The sequence below is a fragment of the Ambystoma mexicanum genome, chromosome 2q (genome assembly GCF_040938575.1).
Source record: "Ambystoma mexicanum isolate Mex_15411 chromosome 2q, UKY_AmexF1_1, whole genome shotgun sequence".
Taxonomy (NCBI): domain Eukaryota; kingdom Metazoa; phylum Chordata; class Amphibia; order Caudata; family Ambystomatidae; genus Ambystoma; species Ambystoma mexicanum.
Window position 1 is genome coordinate 824928845 of NC_090924.1, and position 25816 is coordinate 824954660.

General features: G+C 43.6%; 1 protein-coding gene across 8 annotated transcripts in view; it reads left to right on the plus strand.

The window, feature by feature from the left end:
- PARD3 (par-3 family cell polarity regulator) overlaps nucleotides 1–25816 on the plus strand; it is a 2149932-nt gene that overhangs the window by 685864 nt on the left and 1438252 nt on the right. For all 8 annotated transcript variants that reach the window (XM_069648049.1, XM_069648048.1, XM_069648046.1 and 5 more), the window contains exon 3: nucleotides 16159–16339. In XM_069648049.1, coding sequence (XP_069504150.1) covers nucleotides 16159–16339 — 181 coding nt within the window. The remainder of the gene's footprint in view (nucleotides 1–16158; nucleotides 16340–25816) is intronic.

Sequence of the window (25816 nt, forward strand, 5' to 3'; positions counted from 1 at the left end):
ACCTCAGCGAGCCATGTCCCCATGCAGTCTCGAGGTTTCTCCCCTGTCCGCCCACATGTGCCTGCGCCAGCCATCTTGCTTTAAATGGCCACTCATTTTAGTTGCGTTCTGCATTAAGCAAGCATTCTCTGTATCCTTGTGCGTCTTGCATTCAGCGTAAAGCAGGAGTATATGTTCTCTAACCTAATGGATGCAAGCATGTTCTTCGTGTCTAAGTGCAATTTGACCTAATGTTCATGTAGCTTCGTGATGGATGCATATGTGCTTCGTGTCTAATGCACCGATGTGTGTCAATGTTCAGCAGTGACGCCATGTGCTTTAATCGCCTCTGTTCACAGCTCGTTCATGTCCTCAATGGCCTGCAGGTTTAGTGATTCTTCGATTGATCCACGATAGGGGCGATGGGATTGCCTCCATGAGTAGTGTCTCTCACCTGCGGTATAGCGGTGGTGAGTCAGAGACCACGAGTGATGTACACCTGCCATTTCTGTAGCATCGGGACAGGGGCGAGGGGAGCTGACGAAATTAATGACATATTAATTTGTTTCTCCTCAGATTGGTCCTAGTTTAAAAAAAAGTTTTGCCCCTGAATCACCTGATTTTGCAAAATGACATTGAGAATGAATCTGTTTGTTTGAGTGTCTTTATTAAATCATGGACATGCACATCATCTAATCAATTAATTTATTGTAAATGATGCTTGGACTTGGAAACAAGCCTCATTTGCAGGCTTGAATTGCATTAGGCTGGAATACACAACGCATGCATTAGCATAGTAAATAGCGATTATGTTTGATAATCACCAGGGTAAAATGATAAAATCTTTACTTGTGGTAATTGCAAAATCATTTTGATCAATACTAAAATGTTTTTTCTCTGCTCCTCGACTCTCTTATGTGATTGCATTTCTTAGCCTCAGGCGATTACATTTATATTGCAAGTGGAGAACGCTGTCTCGATGGGGGGGGTCATTCTGGGTTCAGAGTGCATTTTGCACAGTATTTAAGAAACAAAACAAAGAATCGCCTTTGACAGTTGCACAGGAATATAAAACTTATTTGGCACCCTTTCAAGTGATCGTTTACTTTGTAAATAATGCAATCTATCATGCAAGATGTAAACGGTTAACATCAGGCTACGTGTTAGGGAGAGAGGTACAACTAGCTGCATTGCTAATTGTTGGGGGGAACGGGGAGGAGGCAGGAATTGATTTGACTATCCCGTGGAAAAATTTTGGCCAATCTGATTCAGAACACTGCACACTATCTGCCAGAGAAGCATAATGTTCTCATGGAAACATGTAACGGCATACAACGAAGAGCCTGTGTTTTGATCTTTACCGAGCATTATTCTTAAATGAGGGGTCTGGTCCCATTTTCGGCATCGGATCTATATCTTGCATCCGGATATTCCTGTTTAACGATTGTTACGTTTTGTTGTGTTTTTCTTTTACTGAGTTGGGTCTGCTGTCTTACTTTTATGGGTAAGGGGTCATTACTATACCACACACCTGCCTGCATGCTCTTGCATGCACAGTGATGTGGAATGCCAGCTGCCTTGCCTGTGCTGCAGTTGGTGCCACTGTGTAAGCACAGTGCATGCATTATTTGAAGCAGCAAGTATCTGTGCGAGGGATGGAGTACCCTACAGAACCTGCATGCGGTTTGCCTTGCAGGGCTTTCTTCCCTAGCACACTTTGAAATGTACTGGACCGAATAATCTCAGGCTCACTTATAGTTTGGCTGTAATCTGCGCATTGCGTTGTCAAGGATTATCTAGTTGAAGTAAGGGCATGTAAAGGACGAAGATGCCTGTTTGGCTAGAATAGACCAGGCTGAAAAGAAGCCATCAAGCAGTTGCCTGTACAGGGTTCCTTGCTGTCTTCAGTCCCTGATGGTTTAGCACATGATTCAATGCATGTCTTCAAATCCCTTTCCTCAAGAAGCGGAGACACGCCGAAGACTTGGCTTGAAATGGGACGATCTGCGTTGACGAGTGGATGTTCAGTGTCTCAAATGAACCGTTTTAACCAGCAGTTGACACATAATCATAGGTTCTGTCAGGGTGCGCCCCAGGCAGGCAGGTTACAGAGTAGATGTTTGGCTCTGCAATTGCGTCCCACCAAAAAGAAAAGCACGTGACCAAGATCTTCCAGGCGTTGGTGTGTCGTCATGAAAGAAAAGTTATACGAAAAGATATTCAGGGAGGAAGGATGGCTCGGGGGCAACACGTTTGTCTTGGAAGGAAGAGAATGCAGGGCAACCCACGTTCGAATCCCAATCCCGCACTTGGACACCACTCAAGAAGCGTGATATAAAAGCACAATTATAATTATAACCTACAATGACCTATTTAAAACGGACCGCTATTTTGTACAATTTAGCAATTAGCAAAAGTTGTGCAAACATTTACGTACAATTAAGCAAGCGGTTTATCAGAAATTTCGAGAAATTGTTCCAATGTTGATTGCTTGTGTGGGGCTGGCTCTCTAATGCAACTTGAGTTGCAGTATGCTGCCTGTGCATTCATGTTGATTAAGCACACATGCATATTGTGTGTCTGCTTGACACCATGCAGTGCACTGTGCATGGATCTGGGTGCAGGGTGAAGTGAGGCGCACAGTGCTGAGTGATTTGCTGCCAAATCCTGCTCAAGGGAGGTATTCGCCAAGCACCGCACGATGCTAACCTTCCCTTACTCTGGCCTGTGCCTGTCTGTGCATATCATGGACTGAGAACAGTAAGGAACAGACTGCATCAGTTAGTTGTGCGTGTGTGTATGTAATGGGGATGGGGGGTGTTTTTTGGAGATAGGTAATTTTTAGTGCAGGAATGTGTGTATGGTGTGGGGTGGTGGGGTTGTATGTGTGCTGGGTGGGATGAGGCGTCCAATGTACTTGCATACAGGCCATGGTTCTTGGGATATTGGGATAATTGCAAGGGGTAATTGAGAGCCATTCAAAAATGTTATAGGGCAGTTATGAGGTAAATGGGAAAATTCCACAGCAATTGTCTTTTAGGCCATGGGAAACTGAAATGGTCTTGAACGTGGGCAACGTGGAAACTAGTATCAATCTGCTTTTAACTGGAGAAACGCAGGGGTGGAACTGCTGAAATTGTTGTGACCCAATTCTGCAGGCAACGTGCTGGCCTTTTTCTAGGAGGATTATTGAAACTACCATTTTTTTTAAATGTAACGACAATGACACTCTTGAAAGTAACGTGCGTTGTCAAGGGAAAGTGAAGGTACTAGAATATCAATGTGACTAACATTTGGAAACATTGCATGGCACGGTTTTAACTGGTCTGACCATCTTCTGAAGGCAAAGAAGAATGCAGCATTGGCCATGTGCCTGACTCTGGAAAAACTGGGATTGCTCTGGTAAAACAGGGCATGGCTACACAGATTGGCATGCTAGTTCATCAACTGAAGTGCTCGCATATTGTGTAGAACTCTGCTGCTTGGGATGGTATGTTGCAGTATTTGAGCAGCATTCGTGGCCGGTTCACACAGTGATCATCCTATTATCAGCACGCACGATGAAATACTTAAGCCACACCAGGAATTTTTCCTGCAATACTGGTATAGTTTTGCAAGTGAGACCAAGCTACTCAATGTAGGCTCCACTCACTGACTAAGCTCTCTTGACTCTTCTTACTCCGCCTTCACCATTGATGGAACCACTATCCAGGTCTCCAAGCACGTCAAGACAATGGCCGTCTACCTTTACGCAGAACTTAACATGTCCCAACACGTAAATGCGTTGGTCTCCTCAACAGCCTACAGAGACTAGATCATCGCCCGCCCTCCAACTACCTCACTGTCGCGCTGGCTATCATTGGTAGCAAGCTCGACTATTGCAAATTACTGTTTTCTGGCACATCCTCCAAGAAATTGGAGAAGCTTCAACTCAAAAATAAGGCACTTAAGAGCTGCTATAGGCCTTGAACTCTCCGACATCACAGCAGTAAGAAGGGAAGTCCATTGGCCACCCAAAAAAGCACATATCGACTTTAAAACACGTGTCCTAGTGCCCCGTTGTCTCCATCAGAAAGCCCCTCCTACCTCATCCCCCGTATTCTGACCAAACCACTGACTCGATGCCTCTGGTCCTCTTCCAGCTGCTCTTTACTCACCCCCAGATTCAACCGCACGGCTTCCACGTGACTGCCCCCTCTTCCTGGAACACTTTCACCAACCACATCAGAAACAAACTTTCAATTTTGACATTCAAATAATTATTCAAAACCTGACTCTCTAACAAATATGTAGCTTAAATGATGCACACCTCCTGTACTCACCACAGTCTACTATTTTTGTTGACTGTTTTGCCCTTACGATTCCTGTATAAGCACTGATATCTCTGGGCGCTATACAAGTGAAACATAAAATTAAAATAAATTGATTCTGTAAATACGAATAACCGTGCTCTTTGCACATGAACAAGAAATCCTGTTTGATCATATGGCACGGCATTTAAAGATGTACTACCACTTTTTGATGGCATATTAATACTTTTTGCACTGTAGTACTTACACGCTCTTCTCACTGGTATGGCACAAATAATTGTGCGCCAAAGAGAAGCAGAACATTTTCCCATCAGCAAATACATGATTTGCAGCAGAGAAATTTTCATTTTTTACTTTGATAGATCTTCAGTAGCATCCGGCGTATTGGAATAGCTCTTGGATTCCTGATGAAAACTGTCTGTAAATCCTGTGACGCTTTTCTTAATAGTTTCCAGAAATTGGTCTATAAAATGCTCAATTTCAATTCATGAGTTATAAAACCTTATCATTTGGGCAGAAGCCCCTCAAATCCACTGAGAGCTCACTTCTAGCTACGTTTTTTTCCTCAAGCACTGCATTCTAAAGCCAGCATATCTTTTTTTTAAATAACTTAAATTGTTTAATTATTAGAATAACAAGATATACGTTTTAAAGAATATTAAATGATATGATGTGGCATTTATAACGCGACTGTAAATAATGTTTCTAGGCGCAAGAGGTGACCCAATCTTGACTTCTGGTCCAGGGCCAGGAAACCATCCATGAGGTATATTGTACTTCTTGGGATTAAAAGACCAGGTAAATATCCGAAGCATGGGTTTACTATTCTTCAAGAATTGATGCGTGCGTTGACCCGCATGAAGAAAAGCTATGTAGGCGAAATAAAGAATGACTAATCAATGCAATAAACTAGATATTGCAGTAGTACGGAGACCGTCAGGCTGGCGATCAACAACCAGCCACACACATCAGCTAAAGATAGTGATTTCTAGTGAGCAATGTGTACAAAGTGTGGGCAAAATGATTAAAGGGAGTGAAACAAGGTGTGCCCTCGTCTGGGGAACAAAGTAAATATCCATAGTTAGTTACAGGGATCTCCCTTGCATTGTTCTGCTGTTGAGTTTTCGGGAAGCCTGCACCCTGCTTCTCGTCTGGCCCGTCTGGCACAACGACGGGTCCCCAGGCTTAGGGAACCTGTAACTGACTTCTGCTCTTATGCAGGCTCATCGGCTTGTCGGATAGGGCTAGGTCTGTTGAGTGGCAGACTGGGTAGAGAAGGAAAGAGATCTAGCTGACATGCTCTGCTTCTGCCTCTCCAGCCCTCCCTCACCCCTTTCGTCCGTATCGATCTTCTTTGCCGCTCTGGGACCTATCCTTCCACCAACTCTGGTCATTTATCCCTCTAACCTCCTCCTGCTGTTTGCATCACCGTTTCCTCACTAGCCACCTTCCACCACCAACTTCACTTCTTACCCAGAGATATGGCGTCCTCTCACTCTCCCCATCCTTGGGCTATGGTGCCCACTCACTCTCCCCATCCTTGGGCTATGGCGTCCTCTCACTCTCCCCATCCTTGGGCTATGGTGCCCACTCACTCTCCCCATCCTTGGGCTATGGTGCCCACTCACTCTCCCCATCCTTGGGCTATGGCGTCCTCTCACTCTCCCCATCCTTGGGCTATGGCGTCCTCTCACTCTCCCCATCCTTGGGCTATGGTGCCCACTCACTCTCCCCATCCTTGGGCTATGGCGCCCACTCACTCTCCCCATCCTTGGGCTATGGCGCCCATGCACTCTCCCCATCCTTGGGCTATGGTGCCCACGCACTCTCCCCATCCTTGGGCTATGGTGCGCTCTCACTCTCCCCATCCTTGGGCTATGGTGCCCACTCACTCTCCCCATCCTTGGGCTATGGTGCCCACTCACTCTCCCCATCCTTGGGCTATGGTGCCCTTCCTCTGCAAGGCCCTGTGCTTTTAACAACTTGTCAACTTTCTTTTTGACATTCTTCACTTCCTCTAACATCTCCTGTAGCTCCTCCTTACTCAACCCTACCTCGTCAACAACCTTCCACCTCCTTCCTCTACGCCTCCACCCTCCTCTAGCAACTCCTGCTCTTACCTGGATCGCCCCAACGCCTCCAACAAACCTCCTAATACCTCCTCCAATGTCACAACTTCTTGCCTTTAGAGCCTAGTCCGTGATTGGTTGAGGTGACATTATTCCTGTGACTATCCTAGGGTTGGGATTAATGGAACCAGAGGCTAGAAGAGGTGGAGCGGGCCATTTTAGGCCTCTATGGAGTGGCTTTACCTCTTCCTGCGTGTTTGATGTCGGCCGTTACCTTCCCCTGTGCATGCCCTTCACAAGTTTGAATCCAGCGACTGGGCCAACTTAGCCTTTCATTCTTTCAAGGTTGATCAAGAGCAGCATTAAAACGAGGTAATAACACCTGTTATTACATTGCTTAGAAGCTAAAAAAGTCCAGCATGGAGCGCTATATGAGCGCCACATTTTTATTATGAAGGCTGATGCTTTGGCACAGTTTCTGGTCTAGTTGGTGGTGCCATTCCCTCTTGCTGCAAACTCATTGAATGCAACCTGATGCACCTTTTAGTTTATTTTAATGATCCTTCATCATTTATGTAGTTTCCATTTTGATTTTCCTTTAAACAAAATGTCAATTTTGATGTAATTTATGTACTGCTCTCGGCCAGTATGGTTAGCTTTTACATTTTGGCTTATAGGTCGCTATTTAGCATCACTTAGTGAGGCACAAATATTGATATCTCGTGTAGAGGGATTGTACTTTGGAAGCGAAGGTCTAAAGGTGTCCTTTGCTTGCTAAATTTTAGCACATGGATTGAGCTTTAGGAACCCCATTAGTTTTGGATTATATCTGAGGCTTCAGCGCCACATGTGGCTACACCGTTTTTCTTCATAGGTGGCACCACTGTCATTTTTGGCTTGTGGTTGGAACCTTCGATCCAAACAGATTAAGTCAAGGACAGTGTTTATAAATACACAGGATGTTACATGTAACCCTATTTCCACACAGAGACACTGGGGACAACTATCTGGGTGGAGGGATGCAGCACCTTTTTGAAATGGGGCTCCTTTGGCTATGCAGCCCACCTAAGCCACCACCACAGTGTCTGCCTGTGAACCAGGAGGAGGGCTGGATGGAGAAGGTGTTTTACATCAATACCTTGTCTTCATGCGATGGGAAGATGGTCTCCAGTGCCCAGCCCAGACCGCTATGCCAGAGGCGTGCAGCAAAGGGTGTGCTCCAGAAGAGAAGTGACGAGAAGTTGATGTGAACACAGAGGGCACATACAATGGTTAAGTTGGGGAGGGAAAATAGAAGCAGGGGAACAATAAAGGGCTGTACTAGAAGGCGGTACAGGAGAAGCGGCAGTGATTCGGAGATGGGAAATGACTGGTCTGGGGGTGGGTGGATGCCGGTGGCATACAGATCCACTGGTTTACATAGGAAAACAACGCAAGAGAGGCATGAGTTTGCCAGTGGAGCGATGCTGGCAGTATGTGTTGTCAGTGTTGGTTTCAGCTACTTTACCGAGATGCGTTACTTTCTGTAAAGCTGTTGGCTTTGACGATACTTGTTTAAGCATGTGGTGACGTATGTATGTATAAATGCATGCCATTTAGCCCTTTACCAGTTCCCTATATGCAGTGTCTTGTCCAAACGGTTCGATGTGGACTTTCATTTTGTAATGTAAAGACATTTCTCTTAACGTTTGATGCTGGATTTTTTTATATTTTCATTTGTGTATTTTATTCCATCCTGTAAAATGGTCCTGAAAAGATTGAATGTTTACATTTACATTATACTCGCAGAACACAGGTTTTTATTCTCGTCAGTCTTCAGCAAGGTCTCGTAAACATGCATTTTATCCCAGTTTACCTAACATGGCAGCCAACCTCTGGAACGATTTAGCCCTGCACATGCACTCTGAGCCATCCTTTCTCACTTTCTAGGAACGCCTAAAGACCCATCTCTACAATTAATCATATGAGAACGTACCTAGTATGCCTGTAACCAGGCCTTTGTGCACTCATACAAATGAAAAATAAATAGACAAGATAAACTTTTGTTGACCTGTTTCTGTTATTAAGTGGCCTTTGGCTATTTATTTTCAAGTTCTTGCATTATTAAGTTTAGCCCTTACATTTGGAGGACTCGGGGTTTACGTCCTCCTCCTTGCTTTGACCAACTCTAGTATCCGATTTTTTTTGTAGTTTGATAGCTGGCAAATGGAATAATGGGCATACATCAAGTCCCAACACCGCAGAATCTGTGCACAAATGATTGCGGTCTCCATGTGCAGGTGCTGAATTAACTAAATGCAGCGGCCTCCTGCAATATGTTAAACCTATTCCCCTCCCCAGGGCACTAACTGGTTCTTAAAAAAGGATTGTGTTGTACCAAACATAACGTTTGTTCACATAATAACAATTTTTTTAGAAAAACAAATCGTTTATTTGTGTGTCAGTTTTTTTTCTTTCAGTTTAGTAAAATTGGATATCTTTTGGCATTGCTGCATTAAATCTGTCCTTTTGGCATAAACCGCCCTCAAGAGCATTTGCTTGGGAGACGTGCATCTGGTTAGGGGGCTGATGAGCTGCCTTGCTTGTGCGCTATATTGGTCCGTTTACAGATGGCGGCACAGATATTCCGGAAGTCCCTGTGTTAATGGTCCATTATTTCTCATATCGGTATAGAGGAGGCAAATAATTGATGGTAAAATGAGGAGAGGTTATGGGCTTTCTGCCCTCCTAAAGAGCCATGCCTAGATTTGCTCTGCCATCAATCCTGGTTAAATGTATTAACTAACACAAGGAGAGCAGCACTCAAACGCCTGCCTGGGGCCATTTTTCCAGCAAGTAAACGAGTTTGGCAGAAGTCGTTTTCCTATGCAGGAATACATTTTTAGCACATATATTCTTGGAGCCCCATCCCTAACCTGTTTACCTTCCTTGGAACCATGTGCGACCCCAGTCTACATGTCCTACCAACTACCCTTATTATTCTCTTCAACTCATAGTCTTATTATTGCAGGCCACTGTAGCCCTGCAAACTGTTGCTTCACAGCTACGCGTTTTCTAGGCACATATTAGACAGCTCATCAGCGTGCACCCCAAATATGCCCGCTTACGCAGATGTACAGTGTAGTGTGTTAAAAGCGCTGGTTCAGGATTATCCACCGAAACCAGTGTTGCCTTGTTTTGCAAGGACGGTTTTAGACACATAAGGTCGCCTCAAAACACCTCGCATGCATTTATGTCCTTGTGCTGCGTTAACTCTTTCTGTGCTAGCCCACAGGACAAGTAGGCCACACAAAACACTAGTCATTAACTTGCAACAGCCTAACACACAACTGTCCCCCAAGGGAACTTCAATCACAAGCGATTATTGCTTATCCATTTTATACATAACACACCGTTATGGAGGTAATATTAATAACATGATACTTCAGTATTACGGTTAATGCAACGTCCCTACCGTGTGTAGACCTCAGGAGTACAGAGCAGTTTTACCGGCTGAACTGGCTTCACATTTTTGTTCCATCAGATACATACTATGTTCAATTTATAGTTGGTTAAAACTTTGCAAGTTTAAATTATCTTTACATTTTTGTGCATATATTCAATCCAAATTGAAGTAGACAGTAATTTAATCTTCAACACGTTTTGGGACCTAGTACTAACTAGGGTAAAGTGTACAAATAAACACAAAAAAACAATTCCATATACTATCCTGCTCACCTTTCTGATTATCAACTGATCTATAAATACTTGACTCGCCCCCTTGAAACTTTTAACATTCCGCATGCTAAAGTGATTCGCCATGTATATCATGATGCTCCAGGTAGTAAGTAGTCTGTTGTCTAACATATTCATAACACTATTTAGTATTGTTCAGTCTTTTGAGATAGCCAGACCGCTAGAGCCTGTCCTGAGCAGATTTCTAATATATAGACCCACAATGTTCGAAATGAAAAAAGGCTTTTTAACTTTAACATTTGTGGTAAATATTGTTTTGGGTAATCTATTCAGAAAACCCAGAGTACGTGGTAGGAACATAAATCCAGTTCAAGCACCAAGAATGACAAATCAGCAGTAGTAGGACATTTCTTACAGTTCAGACATCGAATCATTCAAATGCAAAATCACATTTCTTATGCTATTAAACAATGAAAATGAGGACAGACGTAATCTGACTATGTTCAAAAGAGTAATACTGGATGTATAAATTAACTCTTGCTCCTAGAGGCATTAATGAAGAGGTTAATATGAAGTGTTTAATCTAATGTACTGTGATGATTTCGATCTATGGAATATATCTGAATTTCTTGTATAGTTATTTCACTGAGAAAGTACCTGATTCAACACCTGCACCAAAAAATCTGAACCCCAAAATCTGCGACTAGAAATATGCTTTTTTGATCTGAATATTCTGTTTTACTTAACAATAAAAGAAAATTAACGGTGGTAAATGAACTTTCAAGGCTGGGGAAGTCACACACACATTTCCACATAAATACAGGCATCTTGTCTACATAAAACAATATTATTTCGACAATGATTTGTTATTTACATAGCACTATTGCCAAAACACTGTATATAAAACATTGGACATACAATATAAACTATCGCCCAAATTAAGTTGGTACTCATTTATCAACCTCAGACGGATGAAAGGCGGAGTCAATCAGCAAATTACATTTACTTGGCAGTAAGATTCTGTTTTTCTGTTTAGTGTTGTTTGGAAAATTGATGATGGTTATTTAAATTGACATTATTTTATAGGAATGAAGGGAATTAAATAACCACCTTCCTATTTTCTTTTATGTAAAGTATGGTTTTTACAGGTCAAAAAGTCTAGCACTCCCTAAAATTCTTTGAGTCCATTGTACACCATGCTCACAACCCGTGTTAATAGTTGCTGCTGAGAACACTAGCGGAATTAGTCAGTCAGTGGCTCCTGTCAGAGATCAATATCCCCTCACAAATATTTATTCTAATCTACTTCCACAAAATGTCATTTATAGGCTCAATCCCCATTTAGTGGCATAGCTTGTAATCCAGGGTCCCCCAAAATACATTTAACTGATATGTGGGTTATAGGGAACTCTTAGGAGGTATCTAAATGCACTGGTGATACTGCACATACTTTTGGCTTGTCTTTTAAATGCCCAAGACAAGATGGGGGGGTGGGGGGCACCAACAGCTCCAGGCTACTCTACCAGTTAAACTCTTCCTTTCTGTGCCACCCGACTGCCGCTCAGGGAATCTAGTTAGGTCTTGGAAAAGGCTTCTGCACTCAGCTCCCTCCTGGAAAGACCTTATGGAGTATTTGCATCCGCTTCATCCAAGTAGAACCCAAGTCTGATCTTCTCTTGTTGTACAGGCTATGTTCTGCTGATGCTTTCCTAAAACCTCTCTCAACTTCAACTTCCTGTGTGTTTTAACTTTAAATGCATCCTCTTTGAAGCTCTACCAATGTAGCATCATATGAAACAGCTATTTGAGATTTGAAGGAGCGTGTGATAATTTCCCTTCATATACTCAGACCCAAAAGAATAGTCCTGTTTGCTTTCATTGGCGCAATGTATTTTGCCATGCCATACGGGGATGTATTTGAGTGTGGGTAAACCCTCTCTTTAAGAATTCTAATCAAATTGGAATGAACTGGGTCTTTCTCTTCTAATTGCGTGCAGACCTGTGTCATTGCTGAGGCATATATTCAGAATCGCAAGAAAATAAAAAAATCAGAGACATCCTTCAGGTGTCTGTAGACACAGACCTAGCATAGTTATTAAAATATGTGAATATATTCATACATTTTTATATATCCTGTTCTGATTGAGCCAATTTGCTGAATTCAAATCTAGTCTTGGTTTTGTTTAAGTGAGCAAAGGGTTCAAATGTTAGAACTGATATAATGCATTTAATTCTTTGTCAATTTAGATGGATTTAATTTCTAATGCTTTAGTTTCCATGTTTGGTGGAGTTTTGAAATTAATCTACATGCTGAACAGATATTGTAGGGACAAAGGATTAATTTAATAGGACACTTTTCATGAAGCAGACACATAATGGATGAGGCCTTGTTGCTCTGCTTAGTTCAGGGTTCAGTGCCTTGTGCACATCTGTACCTGTGAAATGGTCATTGATGGCTAGTCATGCATCCTGAACTCTGCCCTTGCTTTCCTCAAAATAGTTGTACCCCCTGATTTGAGCGAATTCCAATATCTGTCTCACATTCAGCTCTATTTTCTTGGTATTTAAAGAAATGTCCCACATTTGTGCCTGCTCATCTCTGTTAATGGCTTATTCACAGATTAATGGTGGGGTCCGTTTTACAGAAAGCTTATCTCTGCATTCCTTATCGTGAGGGCTGAAGTGTAACTAGAGTTCAACTAAGTTGACCATTTAAAAGTACTTCTTACTGATGACAATTTTATAAATATGTGCCTTATCAACAGATTTAACTCCAACTATGGAACTTATTATACGCATTCTACCACTCCTGGAAAAACATTTACATTTGGGTCTACATGTTTTTCTTGCATGTGGTGGAACAAACATAAGTGCTTCAAGCAATTACATGTTTTAATCAACCCAATTCCTGTTGGGTTTGCCATCAATTTCCATTGTATGGATATATGTGATTATCCAAGGTGCACCTTGTTAAATGAAGCACAAATAGCCTGTACAGTAGGTGGAGCCATTAAAAGTAACACATGGGGAAACCGCAGAATAATTTCATTTTAAACTATGTACAGATAGTAACTGATCTATTTTATTATTTTGATTGAAATGTGTAAGTGAATTAAAAAATGTACCTTTTTTCTGAATCGGTTTGTTATATTAACCGTTTAGTTTGGTCTTGTTTACTTTCTTATAGTGTCAGAGCTTAAGCACTGATAACTAGCATTTGATCAGGGTGAGCATCTGCTTTCTTAAGTTTGAACCATTAGGTGGCTCTTGCGCCACTTATAAGCGAAACCTATTCCATTAGAGCACAGATAGGGCGAATTGGAATATGACGAGGGACACAGAGCTTGTAGGTCTTGTTTGATTATTTGCCCACTCATTGACCGCCCATGGCTATGCTTATCCCTATGGCCATTCCCACCCAGTTCCTGTCATCCTCGTCCAAAACACCTCCTCATGGGAACTCTTTAAGCTCGTTTTAATCAAAATGTACCATCAAGCTTTGCAATGGAAGTGCCTGCTCATGTTGTTTTCGTGTGTCCTCCACTGAAGTCCTGTTAGAAACAAGCATTGGCAAAACCAACAGTTTTGGCTTGCGTACACGTATTAGGCCTTTGACAGACACTGCTGTTGGGTACCCAGGTACTCACACCATTTTGTACCTGCTACTATCAATGACAGTTAATACCACTATGGCAGTTCTTGGCAAGTGCCTTTTCCCATGATCAGACAAAACCCAAACGGTTAGCATTGCCAATGCTTGTTTTTGTATTCATAGTACAGTATATCCATGAGCTCATTTCTGAAAAAGCACAGGGGCTTTAGTGCACAAAAGGTCCTGTACCAGGTTGCCTGCGTTTTCCGAATATTTGAAGAGGTCTTCCATTTATGAAAATGTGTGGCAAATCTTAGCTGGCTTATTTAAGTTAATTGCTGTCTCTTACCATGTAGTGGTAAAGCCTAACGGACTCCAGTGTAGGCCACCATCGTGGCACTTAAGGATGAGTTAGAATTACAAGGTGTAGTCCAGGGATCTGAAACCCTTGGCCCTCCAGATCTTTTGGACTATAACTCCCATCAGCTCTCATCAGCATAGACAATGATGAAGAACCCTGGGAGATATTCAAAACATCTAGAGAACCACAGGCTGCAGACCTCTGATATAGTCGCAGCACGGGGTGCCTGCACTACTTTCTATGTAACCCAAAAGTAGATATCCGAGGTGATCCCAACTCCTAATTTGGTGAATTTTTGAAAGCAAGTGTTTTTTTAAATGTCACGTTATTGTCGTTACCACCATGCTCCCTTGTGGCTGAACACGAACACATGCTTCCTTCCAGTCCTACTGCTCAGAAGGCTGTGCTGAGCTGATAATTTGCCTCTGTATCTGTTCTCATGTTTCACAGTGTTGACACTACCTGAAGGGTACCTCATGCAGTACAGCCGGCGCAAATATATGGGCGAGATGGAAAATGGTCAATGGTGGCAGGTCCTGTGCCACATAGAGCTTCACAGGTGTGTTACTCTTCTGCCCAGGAGCAGTGAGAGGCAAATGATTGCCTGTGGTCATCCACATATGCACGGATAACTCCCTATCCTTAACCCCTTCAGATTTTACAGGCCAAAATTCTGCAACCTGCGGCTATCCCATTGTACTGGAGTAACACTCCAATGATCCCAAGCCATTGATTGTGCTGGCTAGGAATAATGGGAGGTGTAGTCCAAAATATCTGGAGATCCGAAGGTTGCATACGCCCATTATAGGCACTCATCCTTGGGCATGCACATTACTGCAACAAAAGAAACTCCCTACCTGCTCCTGGAAACCATCTGTCAAAGTGCAGACTGTGACGTAGCAGTGTATTTCCTTATCACAAGGGCGTTGCTAGGTCTGGAAAAGATACAGGGCTGCGCTGTCGTGACTCTGGTCTAGCAAGCCTTTTGATTGTAGCTCCTGAGCTTCTATCTGGGGCTGCAACCAAAAGATCTGGGGCTATAGCCCCCTGATGCCCCTCCCCAGTGACGCCTCTGCCTGATCAGTAGCCAGGAACGACAATGCTTCTCGATGGACTGTGCTTGTGATGACAATGTGCTTCAAAACTAAAAACACATGCTACTTGAAGTACCGAATGAGATTGACAGAATCCATGCTTCCTTGGTCTGAACATTCATGTTGGCACAGTGGGTTAAGATGTTTCTGTCAAACAGACGGTAGGAGGAATGCTTTGTACTTAGTGGTTATATATCAAGGGGTACATCAATGAGGTGATCAGTGGGTCTTTTCGGTTAAGCCCTGGACCAAGTGGTACAACTGCATGACACCTATCCTATCATGAAGCCATGGTTTCTGATGCATCTCTTCACAATGTCCCATTTCTTTGTCGATGCAAGGGCCCATATCTAGTGAACTGTAAGCGTCACTGGCAAACGTTGGAACTCTGCAGCTCCCGGCATGTTCATATGTTGTACACAGCTGCAAAAACTTGCAGATTAAAATGTATGGTTTTAGCAAATAGTTTTACTTGTATACACACGACTGTCAGCTCCCTCTAAATGGGAAATGACATTCCATTCAAAGTTCATTTCTTGTAGCCATCAATTTAAGCCCCATGTTGCAAAAGGGTTGTGAGGAGAATTGTTTTTTTTTTTTTATTTGTTTAATATTGTGCCAGACACCACAGCAATGGATTAATAGTATAGGGCTTGTCTGGAGAGTGGAATATTGCCTTGATTGCTTCGTGGAAAAACAGATAAGCCTTGTTTACGTGTAATAACAATATGGAGTATTTTTTAAATCACTGTATAAAGCGATCCCGAAAGGCACCCATCACATTGCTTCCCGAATACAACCCTTCCACAGTGGGGGGGACTCGCGCATGACCACCCTCCCAGGCTATTTATAATGCCCACTCACCTACTACTTTCACTCCCTTTTCATGCCACTGGCCGACCATCACTGCAGGAAATTACAACGTACAATTTTGTATTTTTTTTATTTGTGTAAATCTATATTGTCACCTTAAATTATGTGGAGACCCTCGGATATGAATCGTTGTATATGTGTTATATTCTTTGACAGAAGAGTTGTGTTCATCTTTCTAAAAATGTTTGCTTGTGTCTCCTGGCAGCTTGTAGCAATATTTGACGAGCAGGAGCCGCACCATGGGGGAGATGGCACCAGCGCGAGCTCGACTGGCACACAGAGCCCAGAGATCTTTGGCAGTGAGCTGGGCTCCAACAGCATGTCGGCCTTTCAACCTTATCAACCAACCAGCGAAATTGAGGTCACCCCTTCTGTTCTTCGTGCAAGTAAGAGAACGCCACCTCCTGCTCTATCTGGACGCATCCTGACAGCTACTCCCCACTCCAAATGTCTCATCAAATGCCCTTTACAGAATGTTTAGAAGCGCACTACTTTTTATGGCGTTAGCCATTCCCCGCCAAAATCTTGAGTGTTTTCTGAAAAATTGTAACGGTTTCTAGCGCATAGTGTGAACAATTCATGATTTGTATTTATTTGAAAAACGGGTGTCAATTTCGATCAGAAATGGTTTGCACGAACATATTTAAACATGACAGAAGCATTCTCACAAAGGGTCCCTGTACAATAGCATGAAGATGAGAAAAGGTAGTGTGTCAGTTTGATGGTGTAACATATTCGAGGGAAAAAACAAGCAAATAAAATGGATATAATAAAACAGGTGATGCACAAAGGTAACATTAACCTAAGGGGGAAAGTGCTTCAAACTAAAGGGTACTAATTAAATATACAAAATTACAGTTTTATGATTTGCTGCCATTTGCATTTACGCTGCATGAGGACCATTGCACAGATAGCCTTTCTTCTGGACGCAAGCAGTCTGTTAAGTTTGCTCATCTGCCGTGTTGCCTATTGATGTAATAACAAAATATAAAGTCTCCTACTGCCTCATCATGAGTTTGGCGGTAACCCTTAAATGCGGTGGTAACGCTATTACCGCCGCATTTAAGGGCCCGCCAAATCACTGGTTTGGCAGGATTTACCCCTTGCTCTGAGTTGGGGGTAAATCCGTCGCAAATTCGCCAATTTTCGGCTCTATTACCGGTAGTAATTCCCCATTGGGCCCAGTGGGGAATGGGGAATTACCGAATGGGGACTTACCGTTCCGCCAAACCCGTGATCCGGCACTAATAGCGCCAGGGGGTTTGCTGGTAACGCTAATAGCCCCGGCGGTATTACGGCCGGGGATACCGCCCAACTCGTGATGAGGCCCCTAGACTGGAGCAAGTGAGTTAGAAACCATTCAGAGGGGAATAGGCTGTCTAATACAATTGTTTGTATTAAAGAAAACCTTGTTTCCATTGGTCGAACTTCCCTTCGCTCTCCCTGGTGGACCTTCACCTTGTGAAAGCGCATTAGTTAGTACAGCAGCACCACTAAAGGATGCATGTTTTTCTTGTTTTTTTTTAATTCTGCTTTTGTTTGTCTAATTCAATCATTCAAAATAAAAAGGGAATACATTTCAAAAGGCGTGATTGTGCCTGTGAGGTGTCACAAATTATTTCATTCTTTTTGTTTTTGTAATATTTGATATGGAAAACTCTATCCAAGGTGTTTTGGTATTTAAAAAAAAAAAAAATTAAAATCCTATAAATAGATTGTGCGGTTGTGAAAAAAGTAAAACTGAAAAGGCCCATTCAGCAATTTGCTGATTCACAAAACTTTCAATCTGCTCGATGTGCAAAGTAGAGATGCTGAAAAATTCTATGCAAATGTTTGCGAGTGGGGTAAAAATTGCATGTGTGAGCAATTAGACCAATACATAAGACACAGAAAGGGAAAATGCCTGCAGCCAAGCGCCATGTTCAAGTGGTTTATTTGGTAAAAAAAGACCGCAGCTCTTCAAACCGGCTCTAGAGCGAGCGCATATACAGGTTGAAAAGGAGTGGCGATTTTTAAGCTCCTTGGGGGACGCAAAATTTGATCGAAGAAACCGGGGATGTGGCTGAGCCCCATTGTATATAGGATACACAATTGGATAAGAAGGACTTGACACAGTTGACCACCTTTCCCGAGCATGCCCCTTGCCAGAGGCATTGGTAGGGGTTGCAGAGGGGACTATAGCCCCGGATAGAAGCTGAGGTGTTACAACCAAAAAGGCTAGCTAGCCCCCCAGTCCCGGGTCCAACAGGATCAACATCCCAGCTTTTCCACTCTCAACCATATCGAGCATGTGGGTTTGGAGATCCACTAATGCGGTCTCGGTGCTATAAGTAGGTCAAAAGCCAGACTGCCGGCTATGTAGATGATTGTTGTTCTCTATAAAAGCCTGTAGTTTGAAAGTCCACCTGTCCAATGTTTTTAAGAGGAACTAGCTGTTTGTTATTGGCCTACGGTTGCTAGTGTCAGTGTGGTCCAAATTCAATTTCTTGGGAATTGACGTAATCATGACTTTATTAATGTCTGCAGGGACCTGTTGATCTCTGAAAGAGGCGTTAAGGAACTGTGTTAGGAAGGGTGCAAATAAGTTTTTATTTTCCAATATGAGTTTTGGAAGGTAAAAGGTTTAAAGGACAAAAGGTGGGGTTCATAGAAGACAACAAAGTGGTCATCGCTGTCATAGTAATAGGAGAAAGAGAAACCCAGGTGGGAAATAGTAACTTCTGTCCAATTGCTGGGAGCTCTTAGTACCATGGCCGTGCTCTGTGTTGCTAGGATTTTGTCCTTTGCCTTTGTGATTTTCCCTTTGAAATCTTGCACTATACAGGCGCAATCTTGATCCGTGATTGAGACTGGGAGATCTGAGGTTTTGGGTTTTTCCAGTGATTTTAAAATACTGAAGCGTTTTCTCGTGGAACAGGAGGATTGTCCTAACTGTGTATTATAGAAGTTTTTCTTAGTTTCTACAATTAAAGCTCTGTATGGTTTGTCCCATTTCTTCCAGTCCTGCCGGCTGGTGTTGGAAGAATGTTTGATACAAGTAAGTTCTAGTGCCCTTTTTTTCTTTTTCATCACATCCAATTCTGGTGTAAACCAGCTTTGATGTCTTGGGTTTTCTCTGCCTATTTTTGTTTGTATTGGAGCTATTTTGTGTAGCATTTCTGTGAACGTATTAGTGAAATTATTCAACAGGCAATCAACATGGTCAGTCAGCTTAGAGTTGGCCATGATAACTTCAATTCCATACTGAATATCAGTGGGGCTCACCTTCTTAAAAATGCGATCTTTGACAGATTTCAGTGTGTTTGTGGGCCTAACAATTGGCTTTGTTTTAAGGTTCCTGGTGACCAACCAATCCAGGATGTGGGAATTCCCTAAGTGGGTTCATTATTTATGATTTCATGGCCACTGTCTGCTAATGCAGCTTTTAGGAGTACTGCCTCCTTTTCACCTGTGTCTCCCTTCCATCGGTTAAAATCGCCCATAAAAAGATTAGAGGAGTTTGGGGTACTAAAGTTGTTAATTAGGCACAGTATTTCTTCGTTAAAGTCCGGCATATTGCGGGGAGGATGATAAACCAATACAATATTCACAGTGATGATAGGAAGGAGTCATTTTGAGATGCAAAATCTCAAATAGACCTAGCTTTGATCTAGCTATAATGCCCACCCTGCCTCTACGCCTCTCTGTGATCCGTGCTATAGAATGTGTGGGGGAGGCTTGAGAGATGAAAAGGCCATTGGTGTCAAACAAAGGATGTCTGCTTTACTATGCACTATATAGTCATGGATGTCTTGTGCGTGTTTTACCAGTGACTGGGTATTAATAAGGGCAAATTTGAGTGCATTTAGAATTGCTTCTTCCTGGGTAAGTGGAGAACTAATGTGTTATTCGGCGATGTAGACAATCTTGTAGAGGCATCGGTGGTTGGGGCTGGCGTAAGTCTCGACACCGTTCCCTTCTGTGCAAGAGGGTCCCTTTCCTTCCTATTGAGTGTAGGGGCTAGCTCCTTGTGTGGGGTGATGGTAGGTGAGGGTCCACTTAAGACTCATTTCTATGCTGTGTAAGCCGTGTGACTATCTAAGATGGTCCTTTGAAGACGGTCTATAAGTAGCAGACGGTTTAGGCGGAGTGTCATCTAGGATAGAGATTCCTGTCTGATGAAGCCCATCGTACTAGACTTACTGCGGTAATCCGCGGTATAGAATCTAGAGAGCGAGAGATGTCTCGCAGCCGAGTAATGGCGAGGACCGGCGAAGACTGGCTTGCCTCCGAAGCACTGGCGCTGAAGCGCCTGCCGTTTCAGGATATAGTGGGCTGGGGAACCTGGAAAATATAGTTCCTCGTTGATAGTATCAGGTTTCACAGCAAAACCTTTATGCAAGTGCTTTTTCTCGCCGCAGAAATACAAACGCAGTAATGCACAGATTATTGGTGCAAGATGACAGAAATGCTGTTTCACAAGGATATAAACATGCCGCAATTTGTAGCTAATTACTCCCTGAAAAATGCTAGCAAGCTAACTAATGCTTCAATATGACAATCTAGTTGAGTGTCATCAGCCTACATCTACAAGAAACTACCCCTGCCCTATGAATTAATTCTGACAAAGGTTTCATATATAAATTGAATAACAATGGGCTTAGTGAGGAGCTCTGGGGGACTCCACAGCTGAGAAGTCTCTGAAAAGAGAAGAAAGGCAAAAAGTCCACCAATTATGCTCAAATTGTGAGAAAGGATTCCAGCCATCTCCAGGCACCATTCTTTGATGTCGGTCTTATACATCCTGTGCAACAAGATTTTGGCACGGACAGATCCAGTAATACCCATTTTCCCGATGTCTACCCAGCCACTAAGATCTAGGGGCGCTGCCAGCATTAATACAGTATTATGTCCCCATCTAAAAGCTGCCTGGTCTTCATCTAGCCCTCCCGATGCATCAGCAAGGTGTAGTAGCGTGGAGAAGATTCTCTTCTGCTCGGGTTCCTGCAAAACAGTCTATGCAGATATACCTTAAAAGAAGCTGCGAAAACTCTGGCACATCCAAAATAAAGCCACCAGGATATGCCTAAATGTACAGAAATGACATCACTCCCCCATATGAGCCTGCCAGTGGCTCCTGATTTGACAGTGCATCAGGTTCAAGAGCTTGCAGTCTATTTTGAAAGCCTATTCTAAACACAACCCATGTTTTTTTACCAGAACCTCACCTACCCCCGTTACTTGCCAAGCTCGAACCTTGGGTCCAGTCATGTTCGAGCAATACACACATCCATATTCAAGTGCATTACACCCAGTAGTCGAAGTGAGCGGGAGCATTTGGGAGTGGTGCTCCTATACTTTTTTAAATTACCTTGTACAGCTCCTATACTTTTATTTTAACAAGAAACCGTTCCAGAATGGTTTTGTTTTAAAATAAGTGTCGGAAGAAGTTGAGCCCTTAATTTTCAGTGCACTGCACTGAACGTTCCCTTAAACAGCAGGTGCAAGTGTTCGGGGGGGGTGTATTGTGTGTGGGAGGGGTTGTGGCAATGGGGTTTGTGGGGAGCAGGGGCAGGCCAGCAGGAAACATAGTTCCACTGCTTCTTTTCGTACACTTTGACCACTGATTACACCCTTAAGCAAAACCAAAAAGGTGCAGTGGTCTCGTCTCGTTTATGGAGTTTGTTGATTAGTACTCTCCCTCCTTTCTTTCAAGAACCAATTGAAATGTGTCTTTGTTAAGAATTCCTTTCTGCCAGACCCCTTTTAAATATGTGACCACCAAAGTGATGGGACCAGGCTCAGATCCTCCTGTCTTCAGTCTATAGCTTCCCGTGACCATCTCGCAATGAGATGACCTTAGTGATGTATGCATTCACATGGTGCCGCACCGAGTGCTGCTATGTTGCAGTGAGGCGGCACTGCACACAGCAGCTAAATAAGTAAATGGGATCACTTGAACACTCCAAGCCACTTTGCCCCCTTCAGCCTTGTCTTCCACTGCGCCACTCCTCCTCCTCCTCCTCCTCTTCCTCCTCCTCCTCAGAGGCAGCTTTTGGTGTCAGGGGGGCAGCTAATATGGTGCCAGTGCAGAGCCGTAGCCAGGATTGTCTAACAAGTGGGGCCTGAATCTAATGTAGTTAGGAGCACCCCAGTGACATTATCTATAAATGCCCACACCGCACTGCATTTACAGATGTTTGGTGGGCCTTGCCCACTCAGGCCCTACCCTGTCTACGCCTCTGTGCCAGTGGGAGGCTGGGGTGTGAATTGGGCCCCAGGGGGAGGCCAGGAGAGGGTGTCAGCCCCCTCTGCCCCCTCACTGGCTCCGCACTGCTCCTCTTCTCTTTCTAGAATATTTTACTCCACCCTGAAAGCAGCTCCCACCACTCCTGTACTGATATCTCATTGAACTTCCAAAAACATGCTAGATATCAGAGCTTGAGACATATGCATACTTCTATAAAAACCAAGTATGTTAGGGCTACGACCTAAAATAAAACATCAACCTTTTCTTGTGTGGCATAGTTAATGTTTCCACAAGCAGCAGCTGCAGGGCACCCAGACACAGGCATCTCCAAGCCAAAATGTGTCTTACGCTTGTCAGTTTCATTCACCCCTATATTGTCCTGTTTTTTCTATTTGTCGACTTCAGGGAACAGATGTTGCTGGGATCTATTTATATCCTTTTTATAGCCTATAAGAAGCAGGTTATCTTGGCAGCAACCGATACAGAGGAGATACCTTTGACTCTTCAGGTGAACTGGTGCCCTTCAAACACACCTATGTGAGTTTGAACTCTGCATGTTTGGGAAGCTGCATAAAGGAGAATAAATGGCGCATGTGGAGTAGGTTTTCAGCATAATATATTTTGTAAAGTGGACAAAATGTTATTTCACAGCTCATGCCAAAGTTAGATTTGTGCCCTGCAATGTAGTGGCGCCCCCTGTGTAAGAGCTGAATCTCCTTCCTACTAGGCGTTCCTGTTGCCCCTCAGCTGTGTTCAGTTCCTGGTCATGAAGCCTCCATTTAGATCCCTGTGCTTAGCACAGTCGCACAAAGGGGAAGAGAGAGAATTTGACACATTGACGTGAGAAGGGCTCAGTCTTTCCCTTCTTGTCCGAATATTTATTTTCTGTAGTCATACTTGTAACACTGGTGCACCGCCTATCTGGGAGGATGGAGGTGGCCTTGGACTCTGATTGGTGTCAAGAAAATTCACCATCTATGAACCTTTGAACAGTAATTGAAATTGCTAGGAGGTGGGAGCAATTTGACTCCTTGGAAGACCCTGGTTAGCTACCAGGAGCTAATGTTTAGTCTCCAGGCAAAACGATGGAATACGAGCTTCCCTATTTGACATTAAGTCTGTTTAGGAATGTGTATACAGGAGCATCCATACAATTGTCGATCAGATACCAGACTGTCACAATGCATAAAGGGGGGCACTTCAGCCAAAGAATGCTGACTTTACCAGTCCTTGTCGCCAGAGTCAACCAGCTCCCTGTAGGAAGTACATGGTGGAACTGGAGCCACCTTTCTCACCCATGACGCCTCCCCAATTTAAGACACTGAGGGAGTATAGGTAACCTGTTCCCAGAAGCCTATGTCCTAGTTATGAGGTCAGAGGCAGAATGCCAGCAGGATCTTTAAGGGTGCCCATAATACAAGCCCCTGGATAAACCTTGTCCAACACCAGAGAATCCCTTCCCAATGGGTCAAACATGTCATGGGGACCCTCACAGAGCTTTGTCCATAGAGAATTTGAAGGAAAGAAAACCACGTGGAGCCCACTGAGGAATGCACCAGGAAGGACTATTGCAGAGAAAGGCACAGCTGGCCAGCAGCTTGGGTGCGGAGTGGGAGAAATGTTTGGCTTACCTGACAACTCCCGAGGGTTCCTGCATGCCAGCAGGAATCTCTACATGCACTCACCAGAAGAAGCAAAGGCTCTGCAGTGGGAATGATGGCATTGAGGTGGGAGATGGAAGCACTGCCGAGTGACCTCGAACCATGGGAGTAGAGCCGAGGAAGCAAAGTGGGTTGTTTGACCAAATCAAAGATAGCCACGGGGGCTTTTGAAGCCTCAGGATACTTCAGACCTCTATCAGATGGGGAAAGGTGCCAGGCATTGTCAATTTTACCATACTAGTTTGGCCACTACATGACTTCACCTTCGGTTACCAACAGCATTCCCCTTTCCATACACTGTCCTCGATTGGGCTGCTTTTGGCTCATGCTTGGCAGGTGCAGCATTAACAGTCTGGAGTTTGATCTGGGGTACATATTATAGAGATGCTTGGGCAAATTAGCTACCTACCTTCAAGGATTGGCCAAGCATCCCCTCACGAGCCCCTTATATATTATGTACTAACTCGCAACTCTCCATATCTGCCTTGGAAGCACAACCAAATGACCACATTACTTTTTAGCACATAGCCGCCGTTTGCCAAACTATAGTCCTTCAAACTATAGTCCCTCGTCCCGTGACCGTGACGCGCACCCATACTATCGCACATAATTTTCCCCTACGGCACCCCCTCCTTGTCTTGTAGAATCGAGTTCCCGCTTCCCATCCTCTTATCTTATCCTTTTTCATTTTGTCTGCTCCAGCAGACTAAAGTCTAGGTGCCCCGGACGGGGGTACGGTACACCTCTTCACGGTTAAGCCGTGTCGTTCTGAAAACTATTATGGTGGTGATTTGGCGCAGTCGCAGAACATATTAACAAATCATGACCTAACATTTCCAGTCTAACGATCTTTGTTACAGCGAGCACGTTTACACACATTACGGTCGTAGTAGTGGTATATGATGTGTAAGTGGATTGCGCAAATATGTTGGTTTCACTTGCGCTTCTGCTTGATGTGTACCACATTGCAATGATTGTATTTCATTCTTGTATTAGAATAGCTGTGTGTGGCTCCATTGTATTGGCTTTTAATTTGTGTTGTGGCATGCACATGGTACTTTATATTTAAAAGATACACCTTTAGCGCAGAATTCGAGAGCATACTAGTAAATGCCTGCAGCCCGTCTAGCGTGGCTCTAAATGTGATCCTAGTTATTACACGGTGATAAGGCCGTACATATATTAATTAGATTGAAGATGGAGTGCGTATAGCTGTAATTATTGCATATTTATGGGTAATTGCAGGCTTGGCAGTGGCTACTGTGCTTCTCCGGAATTAAAAAAAGCTCGGATCCTAAGTGGTTTCAGGCATTTTGTTTACCATCTCGGTTTCAGTTTTGGGGCCCGCGCTCTGCAGGGGGATTCTCGCAGCTCCCACTTCTCAGTCAGTAACTGGAGGATGATGCTTGGGATGTACCCTGGTGCTAATAGGAGGGCTCTGTGGGGCTCCACCCACCCTCGAGTCATTTTGCAATCTGCCTTGAGGAGACATGTAACAACTTGAGTTTCCTCTGAGAGGCTGTGCTATGATCGACACAAAGGCAAGGAGATCATCTGTGTTTCTACTATCCCCTTGTCTGCTACCTTTTTTGTGGTAAAGAGTGGCGCGCACCTGTATCGCGATTAACTATTAGACAACACTGTTCAAGTTTTGTGTGCTGCTTTAAACTAAAATAACCATTTATGTTGAGGTTTTTAGAGGAGCTCTTCCCAGCAAAAAGACACACACCACTAAAAAACCTAGCATATCCACTTCAAATCCCTGCTTCTTTTCAGCCATCACTGGTATCCACAGTGGAACACCAGCGACAGATGTGTTCATCCCAGAGAGTTCTAGAACTCTGAGGCTCTCAATTGCTAGACCCTGGGAAAAGGCTGTGGATAATGTTCTGAATGGACTTCTGGTTCAAAAACGGTATCATTGGTCTTTTAACTAAAGTGTCGTGTGCAGGAGTTTTTTTTAAACTATTATT